The sequence below is a fragment of the Aptenodytes forsteri genome, unplaced genomic scaffold, assembly GCF_000699145.1.
Source record: "Aptenodytes forsteri isolate BGI_AS27 unplaced genomic scaffold, ASM69914v1 Scaffold142, whole genome shotgun sequence".
In the NCBI taxonomy this organism is placed as follows: domain Eukaryota; kingdom Metazoa; phylum Chordata; class Aves; order Sphenisciformes; family Spheniscidae; genus Aptenodytes; species Aptenodytes forsteri.
The window spans coordinates 4,983,338-4,996,144 of NW_008794598.1; the positions used below are offsets into that span (position 1 = coordinate 4,983,338).

Here is a 12,807-nt window from a genome sequence, read left to right on the forward strand (position 1 = left end):
AATCGCATCTGGGAATGGCCTGATGAAGCTACACAGTTGTGGAATGATTTAGGCAGAAGAGACCTCTGGAGAACCTTTGCCCGGGACAGAGTCTCTTTGCTAGAATTGAGACCAACATTGCAACTTTGGCTTTAGCTGCTTTAATATCCTCCTTCAGTGATCAGGGAAGTTTCTACTGCTGAAGATGATAATTTGCCTAAAATAGCTGTTGCAGCTGTGGGAAATACATGAAACCACAAAGCTGCTAGCAGTTAAAAATTGATGATAAAAAAGCCATTACTTTTCCATCTGCAAAGCATTCTGTTCCTGCTTTTCAGTGCATTCTGTTCAGCCAGGTAATAATTTCTTCGGTGCCCAAGTGCCACAAAGCACACAAGTTGGAATCCAAAGCATGAAGGCTTGAAAAACAAACCTGGTAGCTAAAGCCCAAAATAACCCCTTCCTGCAGCCAGCGCTCGGACAGAGAATAGCAGAGGAGGGATGTGGTTGTGTTCTCTGCAAGGGGCTTGCACGCGTTTTGGCATGGCTGAAGAGGGCTTGAGCAACACAAGGATGTGACAGAGAGCAGGTAACCCAGGTGTGGATAACCTCCCTGAACTTTTAAGTTCTACATCTTGGTCTTCATGTGGCTGAGAGCAGCAGGACATGTGTCTCAAAAGGTGGGGGGATTTGGGGACAGATGGGAGATGCCTGCAGCTCACCCACCGCGGGGCTGTGTTGGGTAGGGCACGCGGTTGGGTCTGGAGGGCAGTCGGCAGTGTGGTGCTTGGTGTGCCTGTGGGGAAGTCACTTAATCATTTGGTGTCATAGTTTCCCCAGTGGTTAAGTAGAGATAATACTAACGAGCCAGTTTGTACATTGCTCTGAAAATAGCCCAGGGAACACTGGCAAATAGAAGCAGTTTTGGGAATGGGGTGGAAACAGTTTGTAGCACAAAACTCTGAGCGAATTTCTAAAAAAGCAGCTTTGACGTGTCTCCTTCCCAGCAGTGGCTGCTGTTTTGCAGGCCATCAGGCAGAGCTCCTGAGGTATCCAGCATTGAACCACAGGTAATAAGTTTGTCTCTTAAGTTCTTCCATGCTGTGTCTAGCAAAGCATTTAAGGCCAGATGCAAACCCTGTGATGTTGTAATTTGGAAATTTCTTATTTTCCTAGTACATTTTGATGGCTTTTTTACTCTTTAAAATTTTAATATTGAGGAATTCTTGATGGAAAGAAGGAACCCCAGGCTATTATGCAGTGAAGTAATAAACAGCTACCACTTCTTTGTTCAAGACAGGGGTAGGGAAAGAGTGTGCACATGACAGGACGTGGCATTTTCCTTTCACAGAGAGTAATCTCTAAAATCAGGGTTGCTACACTGCAGTTTACCAGAAGAACCAAATTGTCAGTTTTGCGAAGCGTGTGTCGGCTGCTGGATGCAAGGTGTTTCCAACCACTTCCACTCGGCTCGAGAGAGAAGCGTGTGCCATATCTGGAATGCTAAATAGAATCTTGTTGCAGCAAAAATAAATTGCACTTCAGTAGCTCAGGAGGAAGATGTGGCTGGGTGTATCCTGACGTGAGCTGCTGGGTTTTGCAGAGCCTTGCGCTGGCTGCATGGAACCTCTCCACGCCACTACTGCTCTTCAGACTAAGCAACGGGCCAGGAAAAGGGACTGTTAATACAACTCCTCTCCCCTTGTCTTATTTCTTCTAGGCTCCTTGAGCTCTTATCTCCTCTGCAGCTGCTCAGTTGAGTCTGAATTTTGTAATAACCTGTTATTTTCTGCAGGTTGGAAACAAAAATGTAGATTGGATTGCAGGGTGAATAACTTCTTAAAATCTGAGAAGTGGGGCTTCTGACTAGTGCATTTATTTATATGTTTCTTCCTAGTTTTCTTTCATGTGTTATTATTTGCTTGAGGTTTAGTCTCGGGAAATTCCCTGGCAGCTGACGAGGGTTTGCGTTCCAGATTTTGGAGCATGGGGCAGCTGGCATTTAAACTTTACTGAGCTTCCAGCCGATGAGCTAGAAATAGTAAAAGAGTTCCTCAGCGAGGTGGAGTTCAACCCCTGCCAAAAATGCAGCCTCTGTTCCTTTCAGATTAGTTTATGGTTTGCTTTACAGGTCTCCGAGTACCAAATTAGTTGACAGTGGGTGTGGTGCAAGAAGCGCACCTAGTCTGGAGTCTTTGCAGTTTTCAGTATTCAGGGTGCTTAAGAGTCATTTCTGTTTGGGACAAGAAAGTGTCCTCAGGGTCTGAGTACGTGGGGAGGCAGACTTCAGGGAGGAGTGAGCTGGCATTCGTGTTTTGTGTCATAGTTCAGTCTCGTTCCTGATCTGTTTGGAAATGGTGATTTTCCTCTGCAAGTTTAACTTTGAATTGAATTTCTAAGTCTTTTACCTTATCCGTGTTGTAGTGCGATAGGTAACTTGGAGCCGAGAGAGCTGATAACTCGTTTGTTTTGGGCCTAAGGATGTTTTGTGGCGCATGTGGAACTGCGTTTGGCTTTGGGTGGTTGAGTGGCCCAGCCTTTTATTCAATGTAGTTGAAGCTTGGAAAGACAGAAAGCTGATAATTTAAAGCCACCAGTGGCATGTGTATACAGGCACATCAAGGCACTTAAATCCACCCTGATAAGGAGCCTACCAGTATGGCGCTAAAGGCTTTCACCAGGTTACATGGTAACGTGTACTGAGTTTGTTGTGTAACTTAAGTAGGGCAAAGTCATCGGGCTTATAGCATTGGGACCTCTTTGTCCTCACGGGAAAAAATACTGCCTACCAGTATATCTAGGGTACACCAGTACTGTACGCAGTATAGAGCTGGAGTTACAGAGATGATTTTCATTAGTAATATGTGGTGCTTTCCATCTTCTAAACAATTCCCTTAAATTCTAAATGGCTTTTTACTAAGTTGGTATGATACCGACTAGATTAGTACTAGATACCATCTAATACCGTGCATAAATTAGTCTCGTCTTCTGCTAATTCGGTGTGTCTCTTCCTTGTCTGCAACTCTGAAACTCTCAATCTTGAGTAGTACTGTGCTTGTTCACCAGGCAGATTACTCCACAGTTACACCAAAAGCTTGAGTAAGTAAAATAGCTTTTCTTCCTGAAAGGGCTTTTGCTGCTTCTTCCTATGAGTCTTCGAAGCAGCTATTTTTTCCCTTTTTACAGAAGTTTTGATAGCTTGCCCAGTTTTACTTCCTCCAAAATTACTTTTCACTTCGTTCTCAGACACGTGTCTTGCAGTTAAAGCTTTTGCTGCTGTCTTCTTTGAAAGTTTTCCTGTATTTGGAAGTCACCAATCTTTTCTTGTACTAGTCATGAACCTCTTTTCCAAGTAAACATGCTCTTTAGCTCCTGAGATAAGAAGGTTTAATTTGAGGGGAAATGTCCTATCACAGAGATTTTTGGATTGTAGAAGGTCTTCCCAAGGAAGATGGAAATCCCATTAAATGGCCTGTCCAAAACCTAACCAGACAAGGCTCTGGGAAAGATTTTGGGTAAGGAGCAAATCTCCATTGGCCAGAATATAGGTGAGGTTTTTTTTTTCCACATCTAATTTCTGTCCTTCTCACATAGCTGCTTAGATTACGTATTTGTTTTCCAAATTAAAGCAGAAAATCTTCATCTCTTCCCTTGCTGTTACCCTTACGAAGGCAAGAACCTTGTCTGCAGCAGTTTCCCTGAGGCCCTTAATATTGCTTGTCTGTTTTCAGATTGCAGCTGACAAGTTACCCCTTTCCTGGCTTACTCGTGTTTTGAGTATTTTTCCATCTGCTATCTGCAACTGTGGCTAGTATTGCAAGCCGTACAGTTACTTGCTTCTGCCAATAGATGATGCTTGTCATTAAGTAAAATCAAGGTCGCTGGTGTACCGCTAATTAGTTCTCACACGTAATGACCATAGTAACAAAGATATTAATAGAAATAAATGTGTTTAGGTAGTGATTGCATACAATAGACAATGATTACTGAGTAACTGCAGGAGATGAGGCAGAACATCTAGTTTGAGCATTACGAAGCTACTGACGAGAGGGTTCCTGTACCACGTGGCAGCAAGGTAATGAGAGAGATGGATCTGAAGAGAAGTTTAATGATTTTGGACATCTTCACCTGACATTATCTGTCTATGCATTTGCTCAGTTGGCGACAGTGTGGCCAGACAGCTACAAATGTGAACATAAATTTATTATTTATGATTATAGCCTGGCTTCAGGCCAGCAGTCAGATTTGGCCAAACTCCCTCTTGCAGTCAGGGAGTTTGTGGCCTCTGGATATGCAAGCTGATGAATCAGGCAGTCGTTCTTTTAGTAGTGACATAATTTTTTGATGTATCTTCAAGTTGATGATTGAGCAAATAGACTGACACTCCTGTGCCTTCCCCATCTAAAACATGAGATGAGGCTTTCTCAGAGCAAATGAAATCATGATCTCGGAAACTGCTCAAGAAAGCTGAGGGTTTCTGTAAAGAACATCGTTCTTTCAGGTCAAATCCCAAGAAGGCGTTGAGGTTTAAATCATCACGGTGGTGTTAGCTTCTTAGGAAGGAGCGAGACCTTCAGTCTGAGATTAGGATAGCGCTATTAATGACTGTATGTCTGCTTCTTATGAACATTGATTGAGAGCCCTAATGCTTGTGTCATCTAAAATGGAAAGAAACAGTGGGAAACAGACTGTAGTGAAAACTCTTCTCCGCAAACCACTGGGCTAAGAAAGAGGCTTGACCTAGCAGGGCTTCCCTCGCCATAGCTGTTAACAAGCTTCTGGTTTGTCCTTCCCGTTGCCTTCATTGTGAATGCAGCGAGATGTTTTTAGTCACTTGAAGACTTTCTATGGATGCTGGTGGCTGTGATGGTCCATTTGGCTACTGTGCAGCAGATCGGCTTCTGGCTGGCAGACACTTTCAGAGATAAAATGTTGCTCACGGTATTGTTAGTGCGGATGCATGTGTGCTCGTGTAAGTGTACACAGATGCAAAATGCCCTTGTGACTCTGCAGTGACAATTCCATAGAAGATAGAAAAAGGGTTTCTGGTTTGACTTTTGTCATGGTAATCCTGGCAAACTCAAAAGGAGTGCTGTCCTTTGAGTTTACTGGCTTAGTGCTATGTGACTTCTGTTAGAGTTGCAAAAAAAAAAAAAAAAAAAGGCAAATATCCCACACTGTCAGTTTTCCTAATAGCTACCATTTTCATTCACTCTTCTCTAAGCCAGCAATCCATGCTGCCAAAAATGTTACTGTTGATGAGTATGAATGGAGTGAGTCTGCCAACAAACATCTAAAATTGTCTGCTCTCACTGCTTTTTCCTTCCCCTGACAGTGACCAAAGCAGTTCCTTTCAAGAAGTAATGAAGATTTGGCATCTATGGACTCCTGAGTTCATAAGCCCCATCTAACATGCATTATCTGTATCAAAATGTCTTAAATTTGAAGATTATTCCATTTGAAGATCTCGGATTCATTTACAGGGGGAGAAACTGAGAGTGGGGGACTTGGTAATAGGCATACCTTCAGGAATTTTGACTGTGTGGTTTAAAAGAGAGAATTTGTTTCAGTTCTAGATTTTTTTTGTTTACAAAGCTTGCAGTTTCTGTGTCCCATCACCGGCGGGGTCTGTAATCTGTCCTTTGGGGGTGGAACAGCACATTGTGGTGCACCTAGAATGCCTCATGAAAAGGATTCTTCATAGAGTCTGGTAGTACTCGTGGTGTTCTTACCTGTTCAGCAGGATTTCTGCAGCCTTTCCCTGTAGATGATTACAAATAGTTACTTGTTTTTAGCTAGATCATGTTTCATACCACTCTGTCCACCAGTGTCCTGTTTCACAGCTTTAGCGTCCTTTCACTGCGTTACTGCTTTTTTGACGCACATACTCATGAAATAAAAGTAATTCCCTGGTTTAGACGTGTCCTTACATTTTGCTTCTGCATTACCAGCTGAAAGCAGCTTCCCCATCTAAGCATGCTTAGCCCGGGATGAGCATTTGAGACACCTGCGGTTTGATCCTTGCTTTACAAGTGTGAGAAAGCTGCTCTGTGCCTCAGCCTCTCCCCACCTGTAAGCTGATCACTACCCACAGCAGCCTGGGAGCTTAACAGTGCCAAGTGCTTTTTATTACCTACCTGTTCAGGCTGTAATTGTTTTATTCTTAGTATCTGATCCCAGGTGGACATGATTACAACAGCTTTCAGCAGAGCTGGTTCACTAATGCAAGACAAGGTTGCTCATGTATTGCCTCTGGAGGTATTTGGTCTAATTTTCAAGAGTGCCTGAGACTGTGGGCGCTCACAGCGGGACGCCAAGCGCAAATCTTACAGACACTCAGCCTATCCCTGCATCTCCGCGCCAGTGGAGCAGCCGATGTAGCACACTCTGGAATATGTTATTTCTTTGTACAGATGCTGAGAAGCAGTGTTGAACTTGGCTGCCTTCCTGGGTGTGTTTAAACAAGAAAGCCTCCGGTTAAAGGGAGTAACAATTTTAAAGTGAATGTGTCAGCCTGAGATGCTGGCAGGTGTGTTATAAACTTAGTCTATTAATCAGCTCTCAGTGTGTACCTTTGGCTCAGGGGAGGGAGGTGACAGCATGACACAGTAAATGTCTGACTCAGGCTTCTGTGGCAGCAGAAGACTCTACACTGGCAGGGATCAAGGTTAAAAGCAGTAGCAGGCAAACTCGCAGCTGTTTGTGCCACCCTCCTCTTCCAGGAGTTGCTGCATCAGTAGCATAGGGTTGACATCAGCGGCTCTTCGCCATCCGTCAGACTTTCTCCTAACAAAACGCTGGCTTTGGAAAGGCACTTTTCCTCCAGGAAGCCCTGGGTTGACCAGCCAGCAGCTGCTCTGGCGTCTCAGCCAGTTTTGTGCTACACCTCGTGCTCCTACGGTGGCCACATCAGCTGCCATCCCGGCAGTGTTGCTCTGGTTCCTCCTCCCCTCCCCTCTTTTAGCAATGACTTTGTTCAAGATGCCCTTTGTGCCTTTCACAGAGAAGTAGCCCACGCTGCTGGTGCAGGGAAAGGAGAGAGAATGGCAGCGTGTGACTAACTGTGAGCCTAATCTTGCTTACGCTGACAATAGGGTCTTTCTTTCTCTTCTGCTTTCTGGACCACTGTACAGAATTAGAATTAGCATGGAGGAATGTGTGGAATAAGCCCTGGCTTCAGCAGTGGGTAAGTTGTTTGGCAGGGAGTCTTCAACTTTGAATCCTGTGACACGCCGAGTGTCCTGGTGCGAGCTGCCTCGCGCCCTTGGTGGTGGCCCCTTCTGCACAGAAAGGTTGTTGAATGGAGACAGCTGTCCCGGTGAGATATTGCTGACACGCATACAGCCTCTGTGGTCTAGTGCCCTCTGAGCTGGCTTTTCTGGTTCCTTAGGGGCCACGATGGTTTTAATGAAGGCAGAGGTTTTCAGATTTGCCCTGGAATACACTGCTTTTGAGCAGTCCTGCTGAAATTGTTTCATCCATTGCATTTGAATCTCGGACACATGAGGGATCTGAACATACTAGGCTGTATGGAAGGGAGGTGGAAACAACACAAGCCCTTGGGAGGAGGAATTGCAACCAGAGAGCAGCAGCTGCTGGCTGCCAAAAGGAGAAGAGGACAGGAGCTTGGGCTGGTCGCTGGGGAGCAGAGTTAGGTTGCATGCTTGGACCTGCTGACCAAAGAGCAGGCTGGACTGTGAGACTAGTGTTTAAAGAGACAGCCGTAGAAATCATTTATTAATGATCTGTTACTTTCCTGTGTCAAAAACTTCAAAAAGAATCTAGATAACTAAACTCTTCACCACTGGTATGGCACTTCTGGGGGGAGTAAAATTGCTGAACTGTTGCAGTTTGGCTTTGATTTTCATTGGTTTTGTCCTAGGACAATTTTGCTGGTTTCCAGGTTCCCAGTGCTTCGGAAGGAGTTTTCAGTTTCTCAAACTTGAATTTGACTTAAAACAAGAAACAAACAAAAAAAGCCCTTCAAATGTCAAAGCATAAAGACATTTTTTCTGGAGTAGCCAACATGCCCTGGGTTTAAAAATGTCAGAAAGGGTTTAACAAAACAGCAAGCAGATTCTTATACTTAAAATAGCTCTCTCAAAGGCTCCTCTAGTCTCAGCAGCTTTGCTGGGGGTTGTTTTTAGAGTCTCCTCTTTCTTCTCTTGTAGGTTTACCAAGAATCTCTCTCCAGACAAAATCAACCTGAGCACGCTGAAAGGGCAGGGGCAGCTGACCAACCTGGAACTGGATGAAGAGGTGCTGCAGAATGTGCTGGAGCTGCCCACCTGGCTTGCCATCACTCAGGTCTACTGTAACAAGGCGTCTATCAGGGTGAGCAGAGGAGGCTGCGCTCACGTCCCCAGACGCAGCTGAGGCCTTCCAGTGGCAGCTTCTGTTTGTCACTTGGGAATTTCCGATGAAGAATCGTGGTGTGATTTGATCCACGCATCTCAAACCCTGTGCTTTAGATGTGAGATTTGCTAATTGAATGTATGAGATAGCCATAGCAGGTTTCACCAAAGGCCACCTTTGCTAAGCACTCTGCCCCTGATGGTGGCCGGCAGCAGATGGTGGAGGATGCTGGGAGAAGCACAAGGAAAGTGTGCTGTGATCCTTCCTCACCTTTGGGTGCTTTGTGGCAGAAGGACTTGTTCAGCCAGCAGTGAGGTCTTTGTAGTTAATAGCCACTGATGAATTTCCAGGTATTTGCCCAGATGCTTTCTGGACCCGCTTACTCATTTAACATCCAGAGCGTGCTATGGCAAAGAATCTGACAGCTTAACTACATCTGCTTTTGCTTGTATCAAGCCTGCCTATACTAGTTTTAGTTGATAACTTCCTGCTACTGTTACTGGAAGAAATGGTGAACAACCGTTCCCTGTTCATCACCTCCTTGTCACTTAGGATTTTACAGACCTCTCTGGTCATTCCCTCCCATTTCCCTGCTATTTTGATAGCGGAGGAGTTTTCTGTGTCTTCCCTCATCCCCGCTGACTTTTTTTTTTGATGCTAAAGAAGTAACACAGACCTCCAACAGGAATAGGAAGCAGAGAGAAATGGAGTGCAGTTCTCTGAAAGCCTAATTATGCTGTGAGGTATTGTAAAAATAAATTGAGCTTACGAATTGCATTTTGAACAATTAAGACTTAAGAAATGCGTGAATGGTGCATGTGAAAAGCTGCACTCTGCACTCAGTCAGCCTTTATGCCCACAGTTATCCATTTACATGCATAATGGCTGAAATTCTGCATGCACTTGCAGTTGCACTTTTGCACACTGGGCTCCTCTTACAAATTCTTCCTCTTTGTGCTTTTTAGAGCAAAAATGGATTTTTATCAGTTGATATGAAATGCCAGATTGTTTAATCTCAGTTGGTACTAACCATAGTTGCATTACATGAATGCAAAAGTTTTTACTGTATTGAAGAGACTTGCTATAAGAGAAATATGGTTCTACTCTGCCAAGTGACAGTAAAAATGAGCCTGTCTTGCTCATCTGATCTGCTCTGTTTTTTAGAGTCAGATCTGCTTAATTTAGTAACAAACATTTGTTCTCTCTCCTACGAGAACTGCAGAATAAGTGTTGCTATAAGAAAATAAAATGGATCTTTTTGGTTTGTGCAGTCTTCAAAAGAGTTACCTGACTTCCAGTAACAGCAGCGATTAATTGTAAACTCTTTAAGGACAAGAACATTCTCCATAAAGGAATATGAAAAATCAGAATTTGACCTGCAGAATATCTATTACTTGTGATGGTATGTGAGATCCAAAAGCTAAGCTCAATTTATAGGTCAAGCGGCTGGAATGTCTTTTCACTTGTCTGTGTGAGCCTGTTTGACCTGGATTCGGTGAGACATGATGGAGAGTCACTGTGGTCATTTCTCAGAGAAGAACTCTGGGCTCAAATGGTTCCCTGCAATTTCTCAAACTTTCCAATGCGAAGATAACTGTTGTAACCTCAACTTTATTGTTTCAGATCCAGTGGACAAAGCTGAAAACACACCCAATCTGCCTGGTAATGTTTCCTCTCTTGTTCATCCCTTTTCTTCCTTTACTTGAGAAAAGTTTTGCAAAGGGAAACTGTGAAGTGCATACTCAAATTTTCATTTGACCTAAATCCTCTAGGCCCTTAGCACCCAGGGGAAGGGGAGTTCTGAGAATAGTCCTGTTTGGCGATGAGTGACCTCCCATGAGGCCCACGTTTCACTGCAGGATGGAGCTGGGCTGAGCCCTTAGTGAAGTCCAGGGCAACCTTGTGCCTGGTTTTTGTTGTTTGTTTTTCCCCCCACTTCTGGGGATTCCAATTACCCAACAATCCTGGCACTGATGGTGTGAGAGCTTTAACACATGAGACTCTTGAAGAGACTCCAGAGCTCGTTTATCCCTGCCCTAGAGTCTCAGACCTAAGGCTGGTAGGCTGAGCTTGAATCTTGGTCTTGTATTTATCGCTCCCATGTTCTGTCTTTCCAGTACCTGGATAAAGTGGAGGTAGAGATGCGAACATGCGAAGAGCCTCGGCCACCCAACGGACAGTCTCCCATTGCTCTTGCTGCAGGTCAAAGGTCAGACCCTGAGCCCTGTGGTTTCTTTTTGACATGCTACTGGGGTACGGGTGGCCGTTGTTCTCGATGGTTAGCCATTGGCCTCTCTGCACTCGGGTTTAAGTGGTTCTAATATTACTTATAAACCTTGGAGTCTCTCTGTATGTGGTCTACACCTACCGGGCCTTTTATTGTAACGGGTGATGACTTTGAGGGATCTTCTCTTTGCAGTGAATATGGCTTTGCTGAAAAGGTCGTGGAGGGGATGTTTATTGTTGTCAATTCCATCACCATCAAGATTCACTCCAAGGCCTTTCATGCTTCTTTTGAGCTATGGCAGCTCCAAGGCTACAGTGTCAACCCAAATTGGCAACAGAGTGACTTGCGACTCACCCGCATTACTGATCCGCAGAGAGGAGAGGTAAGGGTCGTCTTATGTTGCCTGTCATAACGTGCACAGAAGAGTGGCACTTGTGCTACCCCTCTGGGGTAATCGGGCTGTTGTCTGAATTCTCATACAGTGACGGTACGGAGCTTCGGTGAGCTTGCCTACCATTTGCTGGAACAGGGTGGCTGAGAGCTGACTTGTGTTCAGGGCTTTCTCTGAGCTCTTCTAATCTGAGAGAATGAAACTGGAGAAGCTCTGAACGCCCTTGTGGTTTGTCTGGTTTAAAACTCAGTGTGAGAGGGTGGGTTAGATGTTACCTGGGGCATGATTTTGTTTTTGTACTGGGATCACAGAAGAAAAGTGCGTTGAATGATTTTCTGTGGCCTTGTTTCATTCCACATCTTCTAAGCGTTTAGTTTATTCCTTGAAGTTGTTGAAAATCTCAGCGTTTTCCCATTTTTCTCCTTCTGGGTAGGTTTTGACGTTCAAAGAGCTCACCTGGCAGACACTTCGGATAGAAGCAGATGCCACTGACAATGGCGATCAGGATCCAGTTACGACTCCTCTGAGACTCATTACCAACCAGGGGAGGATCCAGATCTCTCTCAAGAGAAGGGTGAGAGTTTCCTCCGTACTTTGCAGGATACAGTCTGGTGCAGTGATGATGCATATTTCCTCCCACGTTCCTCAGCAACCGTTCTTTTCCTTCACAAATGTTGAGCCCAAGCTGCTATATCGCTCTGTGTTTTCTGTTGGAGACAGCTGTGTTCTTACCAAATGTCAAAGCAGTTTATTTCCCAGGGGAGGATAACATGTATGGAGCAAGCTTTTAAATCTGTTGGAACATCCCAAGGAGAGCTGTCATCTCTTTACTGGGAGATTAAAGCCTGGTAGCCTTATTTTTAGCTGTCAATGTAAATGTGATGATTAAAAAAAACATCTATTTTCTTTTTTTTTTTTTTAAACCCAGTGAGCAATTTGCCTCCTAAGGAGGAGGTAGCTTTGATTTACTTTCCTTCTCAGAGGAGGTACTGTGGACATCCACCAGATAAGTTAACTTCTCTCTCAGATGAGTTTCAGAGCAGCATCTCTTGTTTCTGCTACAGCTTCTGTGTATTATGAAGAATGTATGTATATGGTTGCAATTCTTAAAGCCCCTGACTCCTCCTTGCTGTTTCAGACCAAAGATTGCAATGTGATGGCATCTAAGCTGATGTTTCTGCTTGATGACCTGCTCTGGGTGCTGACAGACTCTCAGCTGAAAGCAATGATGAAATATGCAGAGTCTTTGAGTGAAGCCATGGAGAAGTCTGCACAGCAGAGGAAAAGCTTGGCACCAGAGTCTGTACAGGTGAGCGAGTCATGATTTGGATGTTGGTCTGCCAGGAAAAAGGAAAAGACAAGGTGAAAGAGACGGTTTCTGTTTGTGTGGCATCTGGCCCTTGCTCACAGAGCATGTCCCTGATAGGAACTGGTAGGCTTACCTGGTGTCAGGTCAGCTTCGCGTGGATTGTGGGCTATTGTTGGGTAATGAAGTGACCAAAGGAGTTGGATCCATTGCCCATAAGCGCTAGAGGCTGTTCATACGTAGTCACAGGCTAGATTCTGTCTGATGACGGGGTAAAAGTGGTATTAAGTTGCATGGCTTTCAGGATTTGGCTGGCACATGGAAAGTTGCAGAGGGTCCCAAGAGGATTTGATTTGGTAATAAGCAATAAATATGTTCTAGAAATAATCTTTTCTGTCTCTGAATGACAATCTGCATAGGCCTGGGGGAAGGGACTGGTATAATAAATGATGACATAAAACCGTAGCGAGCTGTGATGCTCAAGGGAAAACACTGGCATCCAATTTCACTGTTGTTGTTTGGGTTTCTTTTTTTTTCTTCCTAATACTC

At 44.5% G+C, this 12,807-nt stretch overlaps 1 protein-coding gene across 2 annotated transcripts in view; it reads left to right on the forward strand.

The window, feature by feature from the left end:
• The first annotated feature begins 552 nt into the window (after positions 1-552).
• UHRF1BP1 (UHRF1 binding protein 1) overlaps positions 553-12,807 on the forward strand; it is a 29,513-nt gene continuing 17,258 nt past the window's right edge. Inside the window, exons 1-7 of one of the 2 annotated variants that reach the window (XM_019470363.1) lie at positions 553-568; positions 8,151-8,313; positions 9,958-9,996; positions 10,452-10,543; positions 10,754-10,943; positions 11,386-11,526; positions 12,091-12,261. In XM_019470363.1, coding sequence (XP_019325908.1) covers positions 10,476-10,543; positions 10,754-10,943; positions 11,386-11,526; positions 12,091-12,261 — 570 coding nt within the window. In that variant the 5' untranslated portion in view covers positions 553-568; positions 8,151-8,313; positions 9,958-9,996; positions 10,452-10,475. Of the gene's footprint in view, positions 569-1,032; positions 1,050-8,150; positions 8,314-9,957; positions 9,997-10,451; positions 10,544-10,753; positions 10,944-11,385; positions 11,527-12,090; positions 12,262-12,807 lie in introns of those variants that run through there. The other variant, XM_019470362.1, reaches the window with a different exon arrangement.